Here is a 17,002-nt window from a genome sequence, read left to right as displayed (position 1 = left end):
TATCGTTGGTCGAAAGTGAGCTTTTATTGAGGAACTATTGAGAGTTTGTTGGAGAATTGTTGGGTTGAGTGTTGAGGACTTTTGAATATTGACCGCTTAAATTTGATTGAAACACCATTGGGTACCAATATGTTGAATAATTGTTAAGTTACCATTGAAAATACATTGTGCTTAGACGGCCCGTTGTGTTCGTTTTGTTGAATGGTTGTTGAGTTGCCATTGATTCTTTGTTGGGCTGACGTTGTGGTAGTTCTGTTGACCTGTTGTTGAGTTATTGTTGCCGCAGCATAGAAAAGCACAATGTGGCACAGTTGAGACGGCATTGAGATTTCAGAGAGAGAGAGAGAGACAACTTCATTTATCCCATCTTAAACGGAAAGGAAGTACGGGAAGAAGGCGAGGGAGGTTATCCTACTCGCGGTAGGCCTCCTCTACCACCTCAGCCCACCTCAGGATAGCTTCCTGAAGTTCGGGGTTGTAGCTGCGCATGGCAGCCTCCCACAGCTCCCTACTACTTAAAACTCTACAAAGGTTAGGGGGAGGGGAGTGGTTCTTTCATTGCCACATAATGTGGTCAAGGTCCGCTCTGCTAGCAGGACAAAACTTGCAGGCTGAAGTAGGGTATATTCCCGGGTGAATTTTGTGACGTAAGGCAGGAGATAGAAAAGTGCGAGTCTGTAGTTTACGCCATAGTACCTCGTGTATGCGTGACGACCGAATCATTAAAGGAGGGAGGGTTAGGCGACCTAGGCGGTAATGCCCGCAAATGTCGTGGTACGTAAGTAATCTGTCTTTAAGTCGCCATTGAAATATGATTGACGTTTCGTTGGGCTAGTGGATTTTTATTCATATATTGAAATTGCTTTGCTGTTCACAATTGCATGCCCGGGTGCCTGCTCATAACTTTCCCAAACACAAACAAAATCAAAGGAAAGACTGATAAAATTGAAGTACCTTTATTTACACTAAAGATGCGTGCACGTGAAACATTCTTACAGTACATAAGGCACCACAACATCGAAACTGGAGACATAGGTTAGTACCTACAGTACTCTAGCAGTGTAAATACATCTGAAAAAACCTATACTAATGAATTCAATCAAAGCGATCATTGTGGTCTTCACTTTCGACTTACGTTTATGACTAGAAGGCAAAGCGACTCAAAAGGCAGGGCTTAAGCATACCCTTCTAACAACCAACTTTGAACACATGAACCCTTGAAGCTGCTTGCGTTGAATACACAGAAGACATCTGAATATGTCACATTAAAATGTTTCACACACTAAAATATCACAGGAGGAGCCACGGCTGACTGTGAGAAGGCGAAATAACAGACCTAAAACAAATGACTTCACGTAAATATATACAAGCTTTAGCACACGTCTTTCACAGCGATTAAAATTTAATGAAGTACCAAAGTAGACTTGCATGAGCTTTGTCTTCGAGATGTATATATTTTCATGTTGTCCAATTATTTTACAAAATAAGATCACTCAACATCTCTTAATTGACGAGACTTCATTTAGAAAGTTGTCGGGCATGGTGAACACCTGAATCATATGTTTCTCACGAGCCAGGTTTGCTTTCTTCGGAAAAAAACTTGGAAAACTTTGGGGAATGAATGCAGCTTATCTCCCTGGCACAAGTGAAGAAAAAACAGTACACCATTTCATTATGTTAATTCGGGGTACAGAGAGTTTGTTGGAGGCATTTGCTCAATTTAGTGAGCTCATCTTCAGATAATTTTTCTGGACATGCACAAAGCTCATTAAAGCACTTTTTGGGGCCCTTTTTCCCTACGCCGAACAATTAAGTGGTACCTCAGTAAATAAAGAGATCAGGCAAGGCAAATACCTTCAACGATAAGAAAAAAAGAATAATTATTTAGCACAGAAATTTGGTAGTAACACATGGCTAACACAATTTCAAACAGCCAGATAAATGGTCACCTGCACTTTCAGTATCAAGTACCCCAAAAATAGTCATAAAGGATGAGAAAAGGTTCCAATGACTCGACAGCCAGATTGGTGAGACAGTGAAAAACGCAAAAAATGCATATAGGAAACACCAATTACCTCAATTTCGCAGGTAAAATGCTATTAAAATAGCACCAGCATTTTGCTGCATAAAATACGTAAATGTTGCATAAAAATTGCAACTAAGCAGTAACTGAAAGATGGAGGGAGCTCCAGCGCCCGTGTTGAAAAAAATTACAAGTGATATATATGCATATTTAAGCTCACAATTTTCGCTCCAACATATAGAAAAAGATCGGCATGCAGTTAGACCATTAAAAAAGGTTCATGTGCCTGGAAAATACAGCACAGTACAAAGAAGCATCATGAGAACCAAAAAGTAGATCTTAATACGAATGCTTGCAACCTACAATCAGGCAAACCCGCCGTGGTTGCTCAGTGGCTATGGTGTTGGGCTGCTGAGCACGAGGTTGCGGGATCGAATCCCGGCCACGGCGGCCGCATTTCGATGGGGGCGAAATGCGAAAACACCCGTGTGCTTAGATTTAGGTGCACGTTAAAGAACCCCAGGTGGTCAAAATTTCCGGAGTCCTCCACTACGGCGTGCCTCATAATCAGAAAGTGGTTTTGGCACGTAAAACCCCAAATATTATTATTATTATTACAATCAGGCATGTGCCATGTTATGCCTTGAATGGATGAATGAAATTTATAAATCCTACACACAAAGGAAGTTACCACCACTCTTATTGGATTCCTCAGGGGACTCCTTGAAGTTGAACTACAAAACTGTACTCAGTTTTAAAAACAAAAGAGAAGACAAGACCCTGTAGCGTTTTTCCTGAAATAAACAGCGCAAATAACTTCATGTATCAATTCTATGGACACTTCGCCAATTCGGTGTACATTTATATTTGACAACCACCCAAATAGAGACGAGAAGGATGAAGTAAGGTAGGAACACATATGAACGCTGACTCAACTAGAAGTTTATTCGTGAAGACAAAGATTTTAAACACACTGACCAACTTCACAAAGAAAAAGCCATGGATGCGCAGCAGAAACAGCCCGGCACAACGAAAAACGACCGAAATACGCCCTGTAGAATAAACATGTGCGTCAAAAACTAACAAAAACATGAAAACTGAAAGGTTTGTCCTGTAATTGATGGTAACGAGTAGTACTGCAGCAACTCTTTCCCACTAAGGGCCACATAAATCTTCCTTATGAATATTTCTTCGTGATCAATAAATAATGCTTCAATAAGCCCTCTTGTGTTCTGGTCTTTGTGATGAAACAATCGTTCTTTCTGCTCTATACCTCAACACCACAGGAGTTCCAGAAGCAATATTTATTGATCACAAACGAAACAAATGCATAACCAAGTTATCTGTTGCCCTTTTGGGGAAAATGTTGCAGTTCTCAAAAGAGTATTTCTCGTTGGGTAGTATCACTTATCGGACAAATCTTTCGCTTTTTCGAAAGATTTGTCCGATAGTTCTCGTTTTTCACGCACATTTATTCTACATGACATGGCTTTTTCATATTTTTTTCTTGTCGAACGTGGGTGTTTCTGCCAAGCATGCACAGAATTTTACCTTTATCAAGTTGACCAGTGTCTTTAATACCTCTCTCATCAAAAGTAAACTTTTAGTAGAGCTTGCGATCGTGTGTGCTCCTACCTATTTCGTCGTCCGTCATCCGCCTCTGTTCGTGCTGCTGTTTACAGTACGCACGTATCACTTGGTTAGGCTGGTCAACATTCTCACAAACAAAAGTAAATGTCTCCCCTGAAAAGGTAGCCCATCCTTTACTACTAAACGCCAGAGCAAATCGAAAGTAAGCCTTCACAGCGTCCATGCGGCAGCTATTACACTACAGAGCAGCACAAAAACTAGTTTAAAATCCCACTTTATGGAAAGTGGCAACAGAGATGCGAGCTTGCTAGTGAATCTGTCACATATCAAAGGGTGTCCCTTGCACGACGCCAAGGTGCTTTTGGGCGTAGAACACTTTACCACCTGGGAATTTGCTGCATGCGTAACCTGTGAGGAGGGAATGTGGACAGAAAATGAGATTACGCGGATTAAGTATCTGCCACACACTGCACATAACTACGCACGAAATGGAAGTACGCACTATACTGGCAAGTAAAAATTTGCCACTCTTTACGAGTGCCGTCGAGAAAAGGAAGGAATGGGGGAAAATATTCCCGGATGGGGAAAGTGGGGGAGAATATTCCCGGCTGTCTCGCAGAACCAAAGACCACGCGACAGTGCATAGCCGATACCAAGCAGATATCGAATCTTTGGGTAGGAGTCCAGCAGAAGGAATGACCTTAAGATACGCCTAGAGTGATGCGAGCCTGAGCGTGCCTGTACGAGTGACAACAAGTACCGCTCCTTTGAAACAAGCCGCTCCGGCGTGGCTCTGATCATCCCGCGCGATTTGTGTGCAGAACGTCGCGTACACGCCCTTGCGCGTTTTGCGCGGTAGCATCCGCGCAGTGAGCTAGCTTCATGCACGCGTCATTCTTCACCGCACAAATGGTGCTCGAGTGTGACGCTTAGCTCGAGGCGACAACGCGCCGATTGGTGCTCCTTTCGCTTCTCCAAGCAACGCACATTCGGATCGATCCAACTCAAAGAGGCAGCAGAGAACGGTGGCTTGTTTCGGTTATCGCCTACTAAAATTGTACAGTACGCCTTCAACGGCAACCCGCCGCGCTAGATAAACATGCTTACTGAGGTAGTTTTGGCGGTGATAGGCGATAAGGTGAGCCCGTCGGCGGCTGTGTTCTTTGCCAACGTCGTCACCACACCTCTTTCCTTTGCGCTGTGTATACGTGCAGTACAGTCACCGCGCGGAAGCTGTGACTAATTGATTGGCCGTTCTCCGCAAATCCCAAAGAGGCGAAATATATTTCGCGGTGCGCCGCATCATTAGCCGCAACCTAAATGGAGGCGCGCAACTGCTACGGCACAAAAGGTGATCACACTAACCGTATGGTATACGATGAGCCACTACGGAAAAAAATTCTGATGTTCCACGTGCCAAACCAACGATCTGATTATGAGGTAGGTCGTAGTTGGGGACTGCGTATTAATTTTGACTTCCTAGAAATTTTTACGTGCATACAATGCAAAATGCACGAGCGTTTTTGCATTCCGCTCCTTTGGAATGCGGCCGCTGCATGGATCGTATCCACGACCTCGAGCCCCAAATTGCCACGGCGGCCGCCATAGTTACGAAATGCGTAAGCCTGAAGTGCAACACTGCCTTCCGGTACGAGTGTGGTACAAGCGTAGCACAGCTGCACACCTGCTGCACAATTATTTGTCGCGGTTCTCCTAAGATCGTAGTGCCTGCCTAAATAGCTTGAAAGGCAGCGCGCCTCTCACGTATCGGAACGCGATAACAAGCGCTTAGACGGCCCATGTGAGCCCCCATGAAAGATGACGTGGCCACTGTACAAAATTATCACTGCGCAGAGAAGGCAATCTTTATGTTCCAATTGCGTTCTCTCATACAAATTAAAGGAACGTTATTAGACAGCAACTAATGAAGCAATGCAATTTTATGCACGTGGGGCGCCACTGCCTCTTCGCCTACCATTGTTTCAAACGAAGTGACGGCGGCAGCGACAGTTAGTATCGCGCGCTTTCGCTCCGGGGCATACTGTTCGCTTGAAGAAAGTGTACGGTGTGCTTAACATCTCACGCTCGTCAACGTCAAAATAGAAAAAAAGGCTACGTGTCAAAACAAGATTACTTACATATCTTCAGAACTGCGGCTGCGACTGTTTCGGGGTGCCTGCTCTCCAACAGACATCATGACCTCTGCCGCGCAACTCATCAAAACAAACAGGGTCGCACATCAGTCGAAGACTGGTAGCTGGGTGAACCAAGCACTTTAACGGATAAACGTCCCACTTATCGTCGTTAAAGCATTTCACTGAAATGTGCGTCATGATGTCCGAAAAGAAAGAAAATACTTTCATCAAAAAGCACGAGGCGTGAACAACCGCACAACTGCTACTAAGTAACTGAGTCTGAAAGCCGTTCACAGCTTCACTATTGTATTCAGTTATGAAACCATTTCAAACAAAATATAACGGCACTGACAAACCACTGATTAATTAGCAATATTCTTTCATCTTGAAACTTATTGTGCGCAACAAACAGGGAGAGAATCAAACCGCGAGAGAAATTGTAGAAGCACACTGGATTGAAAAACAAAAAGAAAATGCATCAGCCATCCTTCGGTTTCATTGTTGGATAAAGAAAATTCACTTCTATCATCACATCTTTAACGCATATTATCATAAGCGGATGTTTTCATGCACTTTGCTGTTCTTATGTTGACCGGGTGGCTTTGGTCCACGTCTTTGTTTTTTTTTATCACAAATGGTATATGCACTGTAAATCTGCTCTCTTGACTTGATCGCGCAGATCTGTGTGTATTATATGCGCTATAGGTGTGCTCTGTTTGACTAGATCGCGCAGATCTGTGGGTATATAAGCAGGTGGTTCTTCAAAAATAAAACCAGTTGTTAGAAAGCGCTCGTCCTTGTGTTTCTTCTATTCTTCGTCCCTGTTTGTTGCGCACAATAAGTTTCAAGATGAATTTGTTCCAACTAGGCCGACTCGCAGTCTTGATTCTTTCATCAACTAAACTTCATAAATTCCTAAGAACAACCTAATTTGTAGCGTAAACAATAAATACTACGACCAAAAATGTGACTACGAAACTAGCGGTAACCGTGTGTACTGTTGAAAAGTGTGCGCTAAACGATGCTCGGGGCGCTATTCTGGACACGCATGGCGGCTGCACAGCCGCCATTATCCGCCATGTTTACTCTCTTATTGGCTGTGGCGAGCTCACGTGCCTTGTAATTTTTGCCGGGAAACGGAAGTTTTGCGAAATGTCATTTTGCGTTTTCATCAAGATGACGAAACGTGACGTGGAGCTGCAAATTTTATGGACTAATACATTTTTTTGGTCCTTGGCAGATATATTGTGATGTTAGTGCTTCAAAAAGAAATTGAGCGGTAGCGTGCAGAAGCCAGTGCAATGCATCTGCAATTGCGCGAATATGTGGTGGCGATTCAAGATATGCGCCATGCCAGCTTGCTGATTGGCTGAAGGAATATCTCGTGAGGAGCGTCACAGGAAGGGCTGTTTCGTAATCGTCATTTTGACGATGCGTGACGTTGCACTGGGCCGCCATTGCTGAGATTTTCCGCCATGATTTTTGCTGCGACGAGCCGCGCGAATTATGCTAATGAGCAGCCATATGCAATGGCAGCCGAGAGGAATGCGTATCGCCACATTTTCCCCGTCGTTTGGCGCCACAAAAATCTTTTGTTCATAACGCGTGCTCATAGTATTTGCATCGCTCTCGGGTGGTGTTGACATTTGTGTTTGGGGCCATCATTTTTTAAAAGAACGCGTTTATACGAAATATTATTGGTTGAACATAGCAAGCTTTCAGCAATGTTATCCACATTTCACTGCTGCATTTGTATTGTAATCGAGATTGATGCCTTTTCGAACAATCAGACGTTATGACAACGGCCTCTTTCTAATTTATAAAAAGAAATGTACGAAAGGCGGCGCCTTGAAGTTTCCTCCCGCGGTGCGAGAAACCAGCGAAATGAACAAGAGATGGCAGCGCCGGCGCTTGCGTCGCTCTAGTGGATGTCTCTGGCGCGCGCAACGCTATCGGTGATATTAGGCCGTTTCTCAGCCAGCCGAGTCGGGCTGAGTCACTTGCGTTTCACGAAATAGCGATAACGTGGCCTAGAACGTGCGCGCATCACCACTGGTAGGTCGCGTATGTTGTCTCAAGAAAGAAAACAAGCGCGTTGGCGCCAGCATGCGATGACTCATTCCATTTTCCAGGGACACGCATCCTAGCTATTGAAGCAGACGACGGCTTGTACGCAGCGGACGACGGAAGCGAGAAGCGTTTTCGACGGAATAATCATACGCTTTGAGATAGCTGCTTTATTTTTACTGCGGAGGAAAACTGTTTTGCTTTACCGATAACGCTACATTCAGTGCCTTCATTTCAGTTTCTTAGGCAAAACGTCAAGTTGGCGTCACGTTACGTAAGCAAAACCAGGCCACCAGCGCCATTTTGTTTGCGTCGCGCCTACGTCCCGCATCGAAGAAAATGGCGGAGTGTCCAGAATAGCGCCCTCGGTTGCAGCCACGTGCCCACACACACACACACACCCGAACGCTACCTTGACGTTGGTAGCGCCACCTAGAAATAAAGATTCCTGCTAGTTTTTCTATTTTTACAAAAATAAAGCTTCTCAAATAGTTTGTGGCGCCTTTGCAGATGACGAGGTGACAAATAAGGTATGATAAGAGTCCGTTACCTGTATTTCCTTCATTTCCCTTTGGTGTTCTTAACTGAACATGTGAGACCTGCAGGCTTCGGAAGTGAGAGGACGACAGTGCGGCGAGGCTCAAATAAATCGCGTGCTTCTTGCAAGGCGAGAAACGGGAGCAGCCGCAGATACAGCGATTAGCTGTGATACTGTTGCGGCCGTTGCTGAATCCGAAGCTCTTTGAAGTCAATGGTTACAGCGGCTGCGCGCAGCGATTTCAAAGCGCGTTTGTTCTTTGATCTCTAGTGCCACGGACATTTTATAAAAAAACTATATTTGCTTTATGGACAGAGAGTACGTCGCAGGAAATTCGAAGAGCTCACCTGTGTATGCATGTAGCGTGTGCGCGCTTGCATCCTACAGTTCCCACAGCGCGTCCAATGGACGAAGGTAGCGTCGTCGCCTGTCGGCACCTGTCTTATCGCCGGCCGCGCTGCCGCCGTGTCTACTTTTGGGGAACTCCACATGCGCGTAGTCACCGTGTTTGGAAGTGAATTTCGCGTTCTTCTGCTCCCCAGAACGTGATCATTTCGGATCGTACCAATGGTTATGTCATCTAGTGTATGTTAAAACGACGATGACATTTTTACACCGGCGAAGAAATAAATCGTTATGAACTTGGGCGGTCATGAATCTAGTCTAACGTTGCAGTTTTTACGTAGCGAAAATAGCTACGAAAGTGGGGCGGTCCCGGAGTTAGGCGCTTCAAAGGGCCAGCTGCAGTGACAGCACCAGGAAGTGGCACGTGGTGCACGCGCCAAGCATTTCAGAGCTTACTGGGTTTCGAATGAGAGGAGTATGCTCGCGCTCGTAGACTATTGGTTAGAGTACCGGGCTTGACGGCCGAAGTTCGATTCGACCCAATCGGTCACACATTATTTTCTTTTAGTGAAAGCGAGGCGAAAGAAGAACCTACCTGCCGCAAAGTGGCAGCAATGAGGTTGGAACGCATCGCAATAAATTTTTCGAATGTTTTCATATGCGAGTCCTAATTATTATATACTAGACTCAACTGTTACACAACAGAAAAAAACAACTAGAAAAATCAACACAAATTACCCAATTGCTTATTGAGAACACTCAACGGTAATATTGTTGTGCAAGGGTTGAGTGAACTCAATTGCTTTTGAAAATTTGTTGAAATCCGTTGTTTCAGCAATTGCCCAACAATATATCAATGGTTAATCAACAGTCATTTTGTACGGGTATTTCCGTATAACTCCAGGAGGGGCGATACTTAAAAGAGGGAGAGTGTAAGCGTGAAGAGGAAAGGTTGGGAGAAGTTCAAGAGATGAAAAAAAAACAAGGATGGCTACCTTGTCACGCTGACGTATCAGTTTTATTGAATAAAGGTACTGTGTGTCATGTTACCACGCCCGAGGTCTTTAGCGTGAGTACGATTATGGCGGAGTTGTACGGTGCCGGTGTGATAATGCATAGTCAAAGACGACAGCGGCATTTTGGTAATAATCATGAACACACACTTCGCTTACACTTAGAATTTGCAATGCTGTACCCAGCAACAGCAACAAGAGACGATGACACGACACCAAAGTAAGGTCGAATTTATGCGCCAAGAAAACCTTTTCCAAGGGCTATGCAACTGCTTTTTCTTGAGCCGTCAGTGAAACGGTTCTTAATAAAGTCTAAAACAGTCGTCGCGATGTGTACAGTCCTTGAAAAGTTGCTGACGGCGTTGCAATCGAATGAATCAAAGTCGTAATTCACGTCGTATGGAGCTAGGCTCACGGCGAGATCCACTGCTTGGTATTTCAATACACAGATCTGAAGAGAAACAATGCCGTAGTGAGTGCGAAATGTTATTATATAAATAAAAGCGAAAATATAAATAGGCTGTTTTTCTATCAGAACATTACCATACTAATTTGGTAAAATTAGGAAGTCTAGGACGCGTGCATCTTTGGCAAAAACTCAATGAAAAGGAAATCGCCGTGTTTTATCACAACAGTGCGCGCATATGCACCGAACTGAAAGAATTGAGAGACGCGTAAACGGCTTTAATTCATGTTTTGAAGCGTTAAAGAAGTACTTCTTCCTTTGTGTAATATACGAGCAACGCTAATTATGCAGCGACTAGTACTTTACGACTTACGAGTACGAAGCAATGGCTGATCTCATTGGGCGCAAAAATTTTAATCCATGTGAAGTGACGTGACGAATATTACACATGTCACTGCAACAACGCTTTACGCTCCTCCATATTTGAAAATTATCTTCGTTGGACCGGCCGTTTGTTGCATTTAGGTTGTCGTGCGCCGCTATTATTCCTTCAAAGGGACCTCTAGTGTAGGGTAAAGGGGCTGAAATGTTTCTGCACTTGGAAAGAAGATTGTCCTGTCAAGCAAGGTTTGCGCCTTTATTCAACGGTATGTCGTTATGGTTAACTTTGCATATGTGATCATGGAACGTAGTGTGCGGAATATAGTAACGATTTTTTTCATTATAACGAGAAATCTCGGGTGATACTACGTTGAAGCGCGTCTTTTATGATCTGCAGCACTTAAAAATCTGAAAGTTGCTAATAGCAGCATATGAGTGATCATAACCATGCTTGAATAGGTCAAAGATGCGTAACTGCGCGTCCGATATTTGAAGCATGCTCGGGAAAGTTGCCAAGGAAGTTGAGCTCCTTAAATGTCAAAACAGATTCATTTCGAATACAGTGTCAAATTGAAATTTGTCAGAGAGTACATGTATGACCTCTATGTACTACACCTATATACTTCACGTGCATTTGCACGTGGCCAGAGAGCCTTTGGCTCATACTATATTCACTATGGGCAGCACGACTCACCTTCAAACGAAGCGTGTCTTTACTGTCGAAGTAGACGACTGTGGTCCTTTCCGGTGTTGTTACGAAAGCAATGTTCGTTTTGTCAATATTCACGAAGAACGGCCCACTGATGTAGCCTTTCTTGGCGAGATCACAGAACTAGGAGAAAAAAAAATGAGGCAGTGCTGAAGGCACGCATACCTTTAGACTGTTCAGGGCGTTTTATGGCTAATCAAGCTGATCACATTCCTAAAGCAGCTATTTGAAGCTTCTCAGAAATATAATACAAAATAATAACAATTTAGGTGCTCTTATAAGCATGTGCCCGAAGGTCTTTTTCACTGCTCTTCGTGCGTTCTTTGCAACAACAACAGGTGCAACGACGACAGGAGATACCATTAAGCTGCTGCGCCTCTGGTACAGACGCTGCGTGTAGGCGGCTGCCGCGAATCGTGCATGAAAAATTCTTTACTCTAGCATGTGTGAGGAATATTCGAGCTACAGTCGACACCGAATCGTATCACAAACTAGCGCCCGGCTCCAGCTTGTTCGTATAAACCGCTTGGTGAGGAAGATTCATATGTTGAAGGAACAATTCAAAGCGAAGCACTTATTTGCTCATTTTCGAACCGAGGTAGCTCCTGGGTATAGCTTACTATCGAAAAATTTCCGAAACAGCCGTCAGCGCATCACACCCACCTGGCACACTTGCAGCGACAATTATCCGCAGGTTGAGCACGCAACATCGCTGGATCTGTTGCGGCGAAAACTAGGCAACGAAACCGCGATGGCCAATTGTCCAGAAACACCCCCTCCCCCCTCCCCCAATAACAGACATACGAAGCAGGAACACGACAGATTCATGTTCACGCTCTGGGGAGCATTGCGGCTTGACAAACCGCAGCTAAAAAATAGTTGTCTCTCTCTTTGGTATCAAGTTATATTGTACAATAAAGACCTCGCCCTATCGCTTTCCACATTTTTTCCACCATTAAGCCGAACATTTTTGTTCATCCTGAATCCCCGCTCTCAACCGCCCACGCCCTGTTAACGCTCCTATTAGCTTTGAATACTCGCGCTTTTGCATTGGGCCGTTTCCTAAGATGTTAGATTGATTATTATCTTGTCATTGTTTTACAAGACTCGAATAGCAAGACACGGTCAATGTATTCTGTCAAAGTGTTTGTTTAGATTTTTGTTTTGCAAGGTAAACATATATGAACATTCTTGTGCCCAAACTTTGTACCTTACTTGCTGTCGCTTCTTCTTTTTCCTTCTAATGAATAGACCGGGTCATCTAATTTAACTTCCAATTACATTGGGTGTGGTCGTCGACTTTTTGTCTTGTTTTTCAGATGCAGCTCTTTGTAAATTTTAGACGCTCGTTTCTCTTCAACCACGGAACTCACACTTTCTTCAAAACCAGTTTTGCTCAGCGCTCAACCTCCAACGACGCCAAGCCTATAACTTCCTGCACTTCTTTTGTGATTTTAGCATGGCCCGTTGTGCCGTTGATAGGACCGAACCATGGTAAAACGTGACGTCTTGGGATCTGCTGTGACATTGAGCAGACTTTATTTGCGAGTGTAATAGAGAAGATTGTCATCCAGGCAATTGTAGCACGAAGCTAGAAAGGAAACTATGAAGCTTTTGAGAAACCCACTGCTTTATTCCCTAGCTTCGTGCTACAGTGGGATGGACGACAATTGCCTTTTTCTTGATTCTCGCTCCACCGTACTGGCATCTGCAGAACTCGTTTGCCTTTGCAAACGGCGAAGAGCCAACCCGTCCTCATGGTCAGCGTCTCTGCTGAATTTTAACGCGATCTGGCTCGCGGTGTCGGCCATACTTAATGTATTCCTAAACTACGGATATGCATGTGGTGCTAATATTCATCCTAGATCGTGACGCCAAGTGAGTCTGACAGGAAGAAATATTTTTCCTCAACTGACTAAACAATATTGGGTCTGCTCAGCTCTTCACAGGCATTTGCGATGGACTGTAATCGTCGTGTAGTTTATCGCCTATAACAGCGTCGCAGTACTGATCAAGTTTCTACACCAATAAGGTAATGAATAGATTCTCTAAGCTATACGGGGGCGCTGTACTACCGACAAAATGCGCCAGTTATACTACGCTTCAAGTTATGGACGTTGTGTATATAATAAAATCTATAAAACAAATGTCACCTGCCAGATACACACCCAGCTTTTTTTTTTTTTACATTTCCGACACAGATACATACCTGCATTTGTGTGGCCATAAATTTGACTTATACCTTGCGACCAGACCAGTACCTATCCCTAAGATCGATAACAAACAATGATAAATAGACATTTTTGTTTTCGCTTTTGCGTTTGTTTTTTATTTATTTCTGTTTTTATGCCATCATCCCGACGCTTGATTACATAGCCACATGTCGGGTTTACCTAATCTGTGACCTTGCGAATAAACTTTCAGTTCCAAGTAACGCCTTGTCCTGTCTTTTCTTGTGCCTTAGCTTGCGTCGCAGGAGTTCGCGCTCTGAATTTAGCCGTGCTTCCATGCCAACTCGCCCATATTTTTTCACTTTTGACTTATCCCAACCCCGTAGACTATTTCTACTAAAATCCATGCTAATACCTTGATACCTGCAATCAGTGCAAGCACAAAGCGGATCAGTTGAATATTATGTGGCCGTCCACATTACGAGACCACACGAATCACGATATAAGTAATAGTTAGCAGTGGAAGGCCGTGTTGCAGTGCCCCCACCCTGACCAGCAAGTAAAGCTAATCAAGAGAGCTGAAGAAGTTGTCAGGGTCCAGGATCTCGCGGCCGCGCCAAATCAAGGTCAACATTGGTTACGAATGAAGGATTTACTCACTCACACACTGTGACGACGAAGTTCTGCGACTCCGAAATACCATCGATGGACAGAAATGTCTAGGCTGGCGCAACCCTTTTAAGAACGGTTTCGAGTGTTATACTATTTCGAATCATGTTGCCACGAGACCTCCCTTGGGAAATGTGGGACAACAACGCAGGGATGCTAAATGGTTCTGGTACCTGACACTAGGGATGAATGAGGGCAGACTCTGCCCATACCATGCGGTTTGCATAACGCCTGTCACGTAATTTTACGTCCGTGTGGCGATAATTATACGCAGCTACTATTGTCTACTGAAGTACATATGAGTGATGCCTCAACGGGACATATTGCATCATGACAGTGTATGTAAATCTCCTAAATCTTACTTTTAGGAACTTCATGATATTGTACCTCATATTGAAAAGGTCTGCAAGAGTTTTCGCGTTACGCTAAAATACGCAACAAACCTATTGCAATACAGAAGCACTTGAGCTTAATATAGCAATCGCGGTAGAGTAAAATGCAATGATTTCTTTACCGATAAGTGCGAGAAAATATTTTATTGTATGTTTGTGCTAATAAGATAGCGGGGCATCGCAGAAAAGAGAGTACTATGCACGAAAATTTGTCACCACAATAAAAACTGGCAGTTTCGCATGAAGAGCTATGAATTGACTGCGGTAACAAATTGTGGCATTTCCATTAATGTCATCGAAAATGAGTTGGTACTATATCCGGCTGTGACAGGATCGCTCACTGACTAACTCACCATTGTGGTTTATTGAACTCCTCGCTTTAGCCTCTCCGAGAAAAGATACCAGACTGACCTTCTCCGCCTAAATGAACTGAACCAATGTTTATTCAGATATCAACTGCGTGAACATAGGACGCGCAATCCGCGCCCTATAGGCGCCGCCACCATCGCGCTGTCTTCTTATTGACAGCGCGTGCGCAACCAGCTCGTGAATGGTTAGAAAGCGCAGAGGCTGCAAAGAAAAAGAAATATTAGATTGCAGGACATACCGCCTAGAAAGGTTTTCTCGCCTCCGTAGCAACAGTTCAATGTTCTTGTGTCCGCAACTAGCAAGAACTTTGCGCACACAGCCAACGTCTGTGCTTACGAGCGGCGTGAATACCACTCCCTACTACGATTACAGTGGGGGTATAAAGTGAACTATTCAGAGCTCTTTCTATTTCAAGTCTTTGATTGGCCCTCCACGATTAGTCAAAACATTATTGGCCCTACTCCATGTATCCTGTCAGTCATGCGAGACCTGAGAACTACGATGATTCCCCATTTGAAATGACGTCTAGATTGTAATTATGCATCAGTGGACAAAAGAAAAGTAAAGTAGTTATTTCCGATTCGGCGCCTTCTTTGCCGTTAGCCCTCTGCAGTGACGATAGGCTTGCGGTGGCGCTTACTTCACCAGTCTGCCACGCGACCTCACGAAACCGCGAGAACTCACCGCCTGAAAGTGACGAGTACGCGTTAAAGATGCATTAATACGCCGGACAAAGCAGATCTTGCTTTTAATAGCGTAAGAATGCCTGGTTTCTAAAAGAACAGAGGGCGGTTGGGCCACGATTGCTTTGGCATGGACTGCTAGGAGCTACCGGAGAGCATATTTGCGTGTAGTAAACTTTGTCGCGTTGCATATAACGTAGTAGAGCTCTTTAGGAAAGTATACAACAACGCACTGACCAACTGTCGTCCGATTAACATTCGTTTTGGTTCCATTTTTAAATTTCCCTCACGGAGGCGTGATTCTTGACCAGGAACCGAAACTAAGTACGGGAGAGCGGACCAATCGCAGACGAGGGCGCCGCCTTCCTCGTCCGGGAATCTACTTGCACGTCGCTGCTTCGGCCCTACCGAAAACGAGTGCACTTGAGCGTGCTCCTCGCCTCTACGACGGCCACTTAGATAATTAACATCGCTGAAAGTAGGCAATCCTAAGCTCTGTGAAAGGCAAGTGGATGTGAACTCCCATGAAGGTCGATAGCATTTGACTGAACTCGTAAAACAATGCTGCTGATTACTGCCCGTTGCTTCCTTCAATGGCGACCTCAACTTTACGTCAGGAGATAGGAATAAGAACATATTGGAAGAGTTTTACGTTACATGGCACCAGGTTTGAACTTAACGGAGCGTAACTGTCAAGCTAAATCTATCTGATCATTTGATCAACGGTGGCAAACTCCGAAGGTTTCTCCGTAATCCTCATATTGTCGTCCGTATAGGCGCAACGGCCCGTAACGCCATTGGCTGCGTTCTTCAATGCGCCAATGTTGTGCAGCAGGGTGCCAATGATATGCAGCAGGGTGTCTGTGCTCCTGTGCACTACTGGTATATATATATATATATATATATATATATATATATATATATATATATATATATATATATATATATATATATATATATATATATATATATATATATATATATATATATATATATATATATATATATATATATATATATACGTATATATATATATATATATATATATATATATATATATATGTACATACTTTTTGTGAATATTGACGAAGCGAATACAACAAACACCTAAAAAACCGCTTTGCTGAGGAAGAGTAGCGACGATTGGTGTAGCCGTGCAACATACCTCAAGGGGATCCACGTATTGCGAAAAATTTCCGGGAATGCATTTCTTGAACAACGTTTCGTCGATGGCCTCTTTTACTTTAGGCTGATACATCCGGCCTTTTAGTGTAAAAGAAATTGCAAGCGGACTTTTGATGTCTCGTTCCTGACGAAGACAAGTCGCAAGGACCGCCGCATCACCCTGGCGAAAAGATCAACAGATGGTATACAGACACACACACACACACACACATAAATATATATATATATATATATATATATATTCTCAGGCAGAGTAATGGAGTGTTTCTTTAACATATTGGACAGGCAAAAGCTAGGCGCAGCGGGCCGATAAAAACAGCTGAGTC

The 17,002-nt window shown here is 43.9% G+C and overlaps 2 protein-coding genes across 5 annotated transcripts in view; both read right to left on the bottom strand.

Moving 5' to 3' along the window:
• The window catches only part of LOC135914501 (uncharacterized), a 45,490-nt gene extending 36,712 nt beyond the window's left edge, over positions 1-8,778 (bottom strand). Inside the window, exon 1 of the mRNA XM_070522860.1 lies at positions 8,701-8,778. The gene's annotated coding sequence lies outside the window, so the exon portion shown is untranslated. The remainder of the gene's footprint in view (positions 1-8,700) is intronic.
• Positions 8,779-9,926: 1,148 nt separating this feature from the next.
• Positions 9,927-17,002, bottom strand: part of LOC135914502 (uncharacterized) — a 73,912-nt gene continuing 66,836 nt past the window's right edge. For 3 of the 4 annotated variants that reach the window (XM_065447388.2, XM_070522859.1, XM_065447387.2), the window contains exons 12-14: positions 16,657-16,836; positions 11,193-11,330; positions 9,927-10,162 (exon numbers count right to left, since the gene is read on the bottom strand). In XM_065447388.2, the coding sequence (XP_065303460.1) occupies positions 9,944-10,162; positions 11,193-11,330; positions 16,657-16,836 (537 nt within the window). In that variant the 3' untranslated portion in view covers positions 9,927-9,943. Of the gene's footprint in view, positions 10,163-11,192; positions 11,331-16,656; positions 16,837-17,002 lie in introns of those variants that run through there. The other variant, XM_065447389.2, reaches the window with a different exon arrangement.

The sequence above is a fragment of the Dermacentor albipictus genome, chromosome 8, assembly GCF_038994185.2.
Source record: "Dermacentor albipictus isolate Rhodes 1998 colony chromosome 8, USDA_Dalb.pri_finalv2, whole genome shotgun sequence".
Taxonomy (NCBI): Eukaryota; Metazoa; Arthropoda; class Arachnida; order Ixodida; family Ixodidae; genus Dermacentor; species Dermacentor albipictus.
Note: the sequence above shows the minus strand (reverse complement) of the source record. Positions and strands in the feature narration are given on the sequence as shown.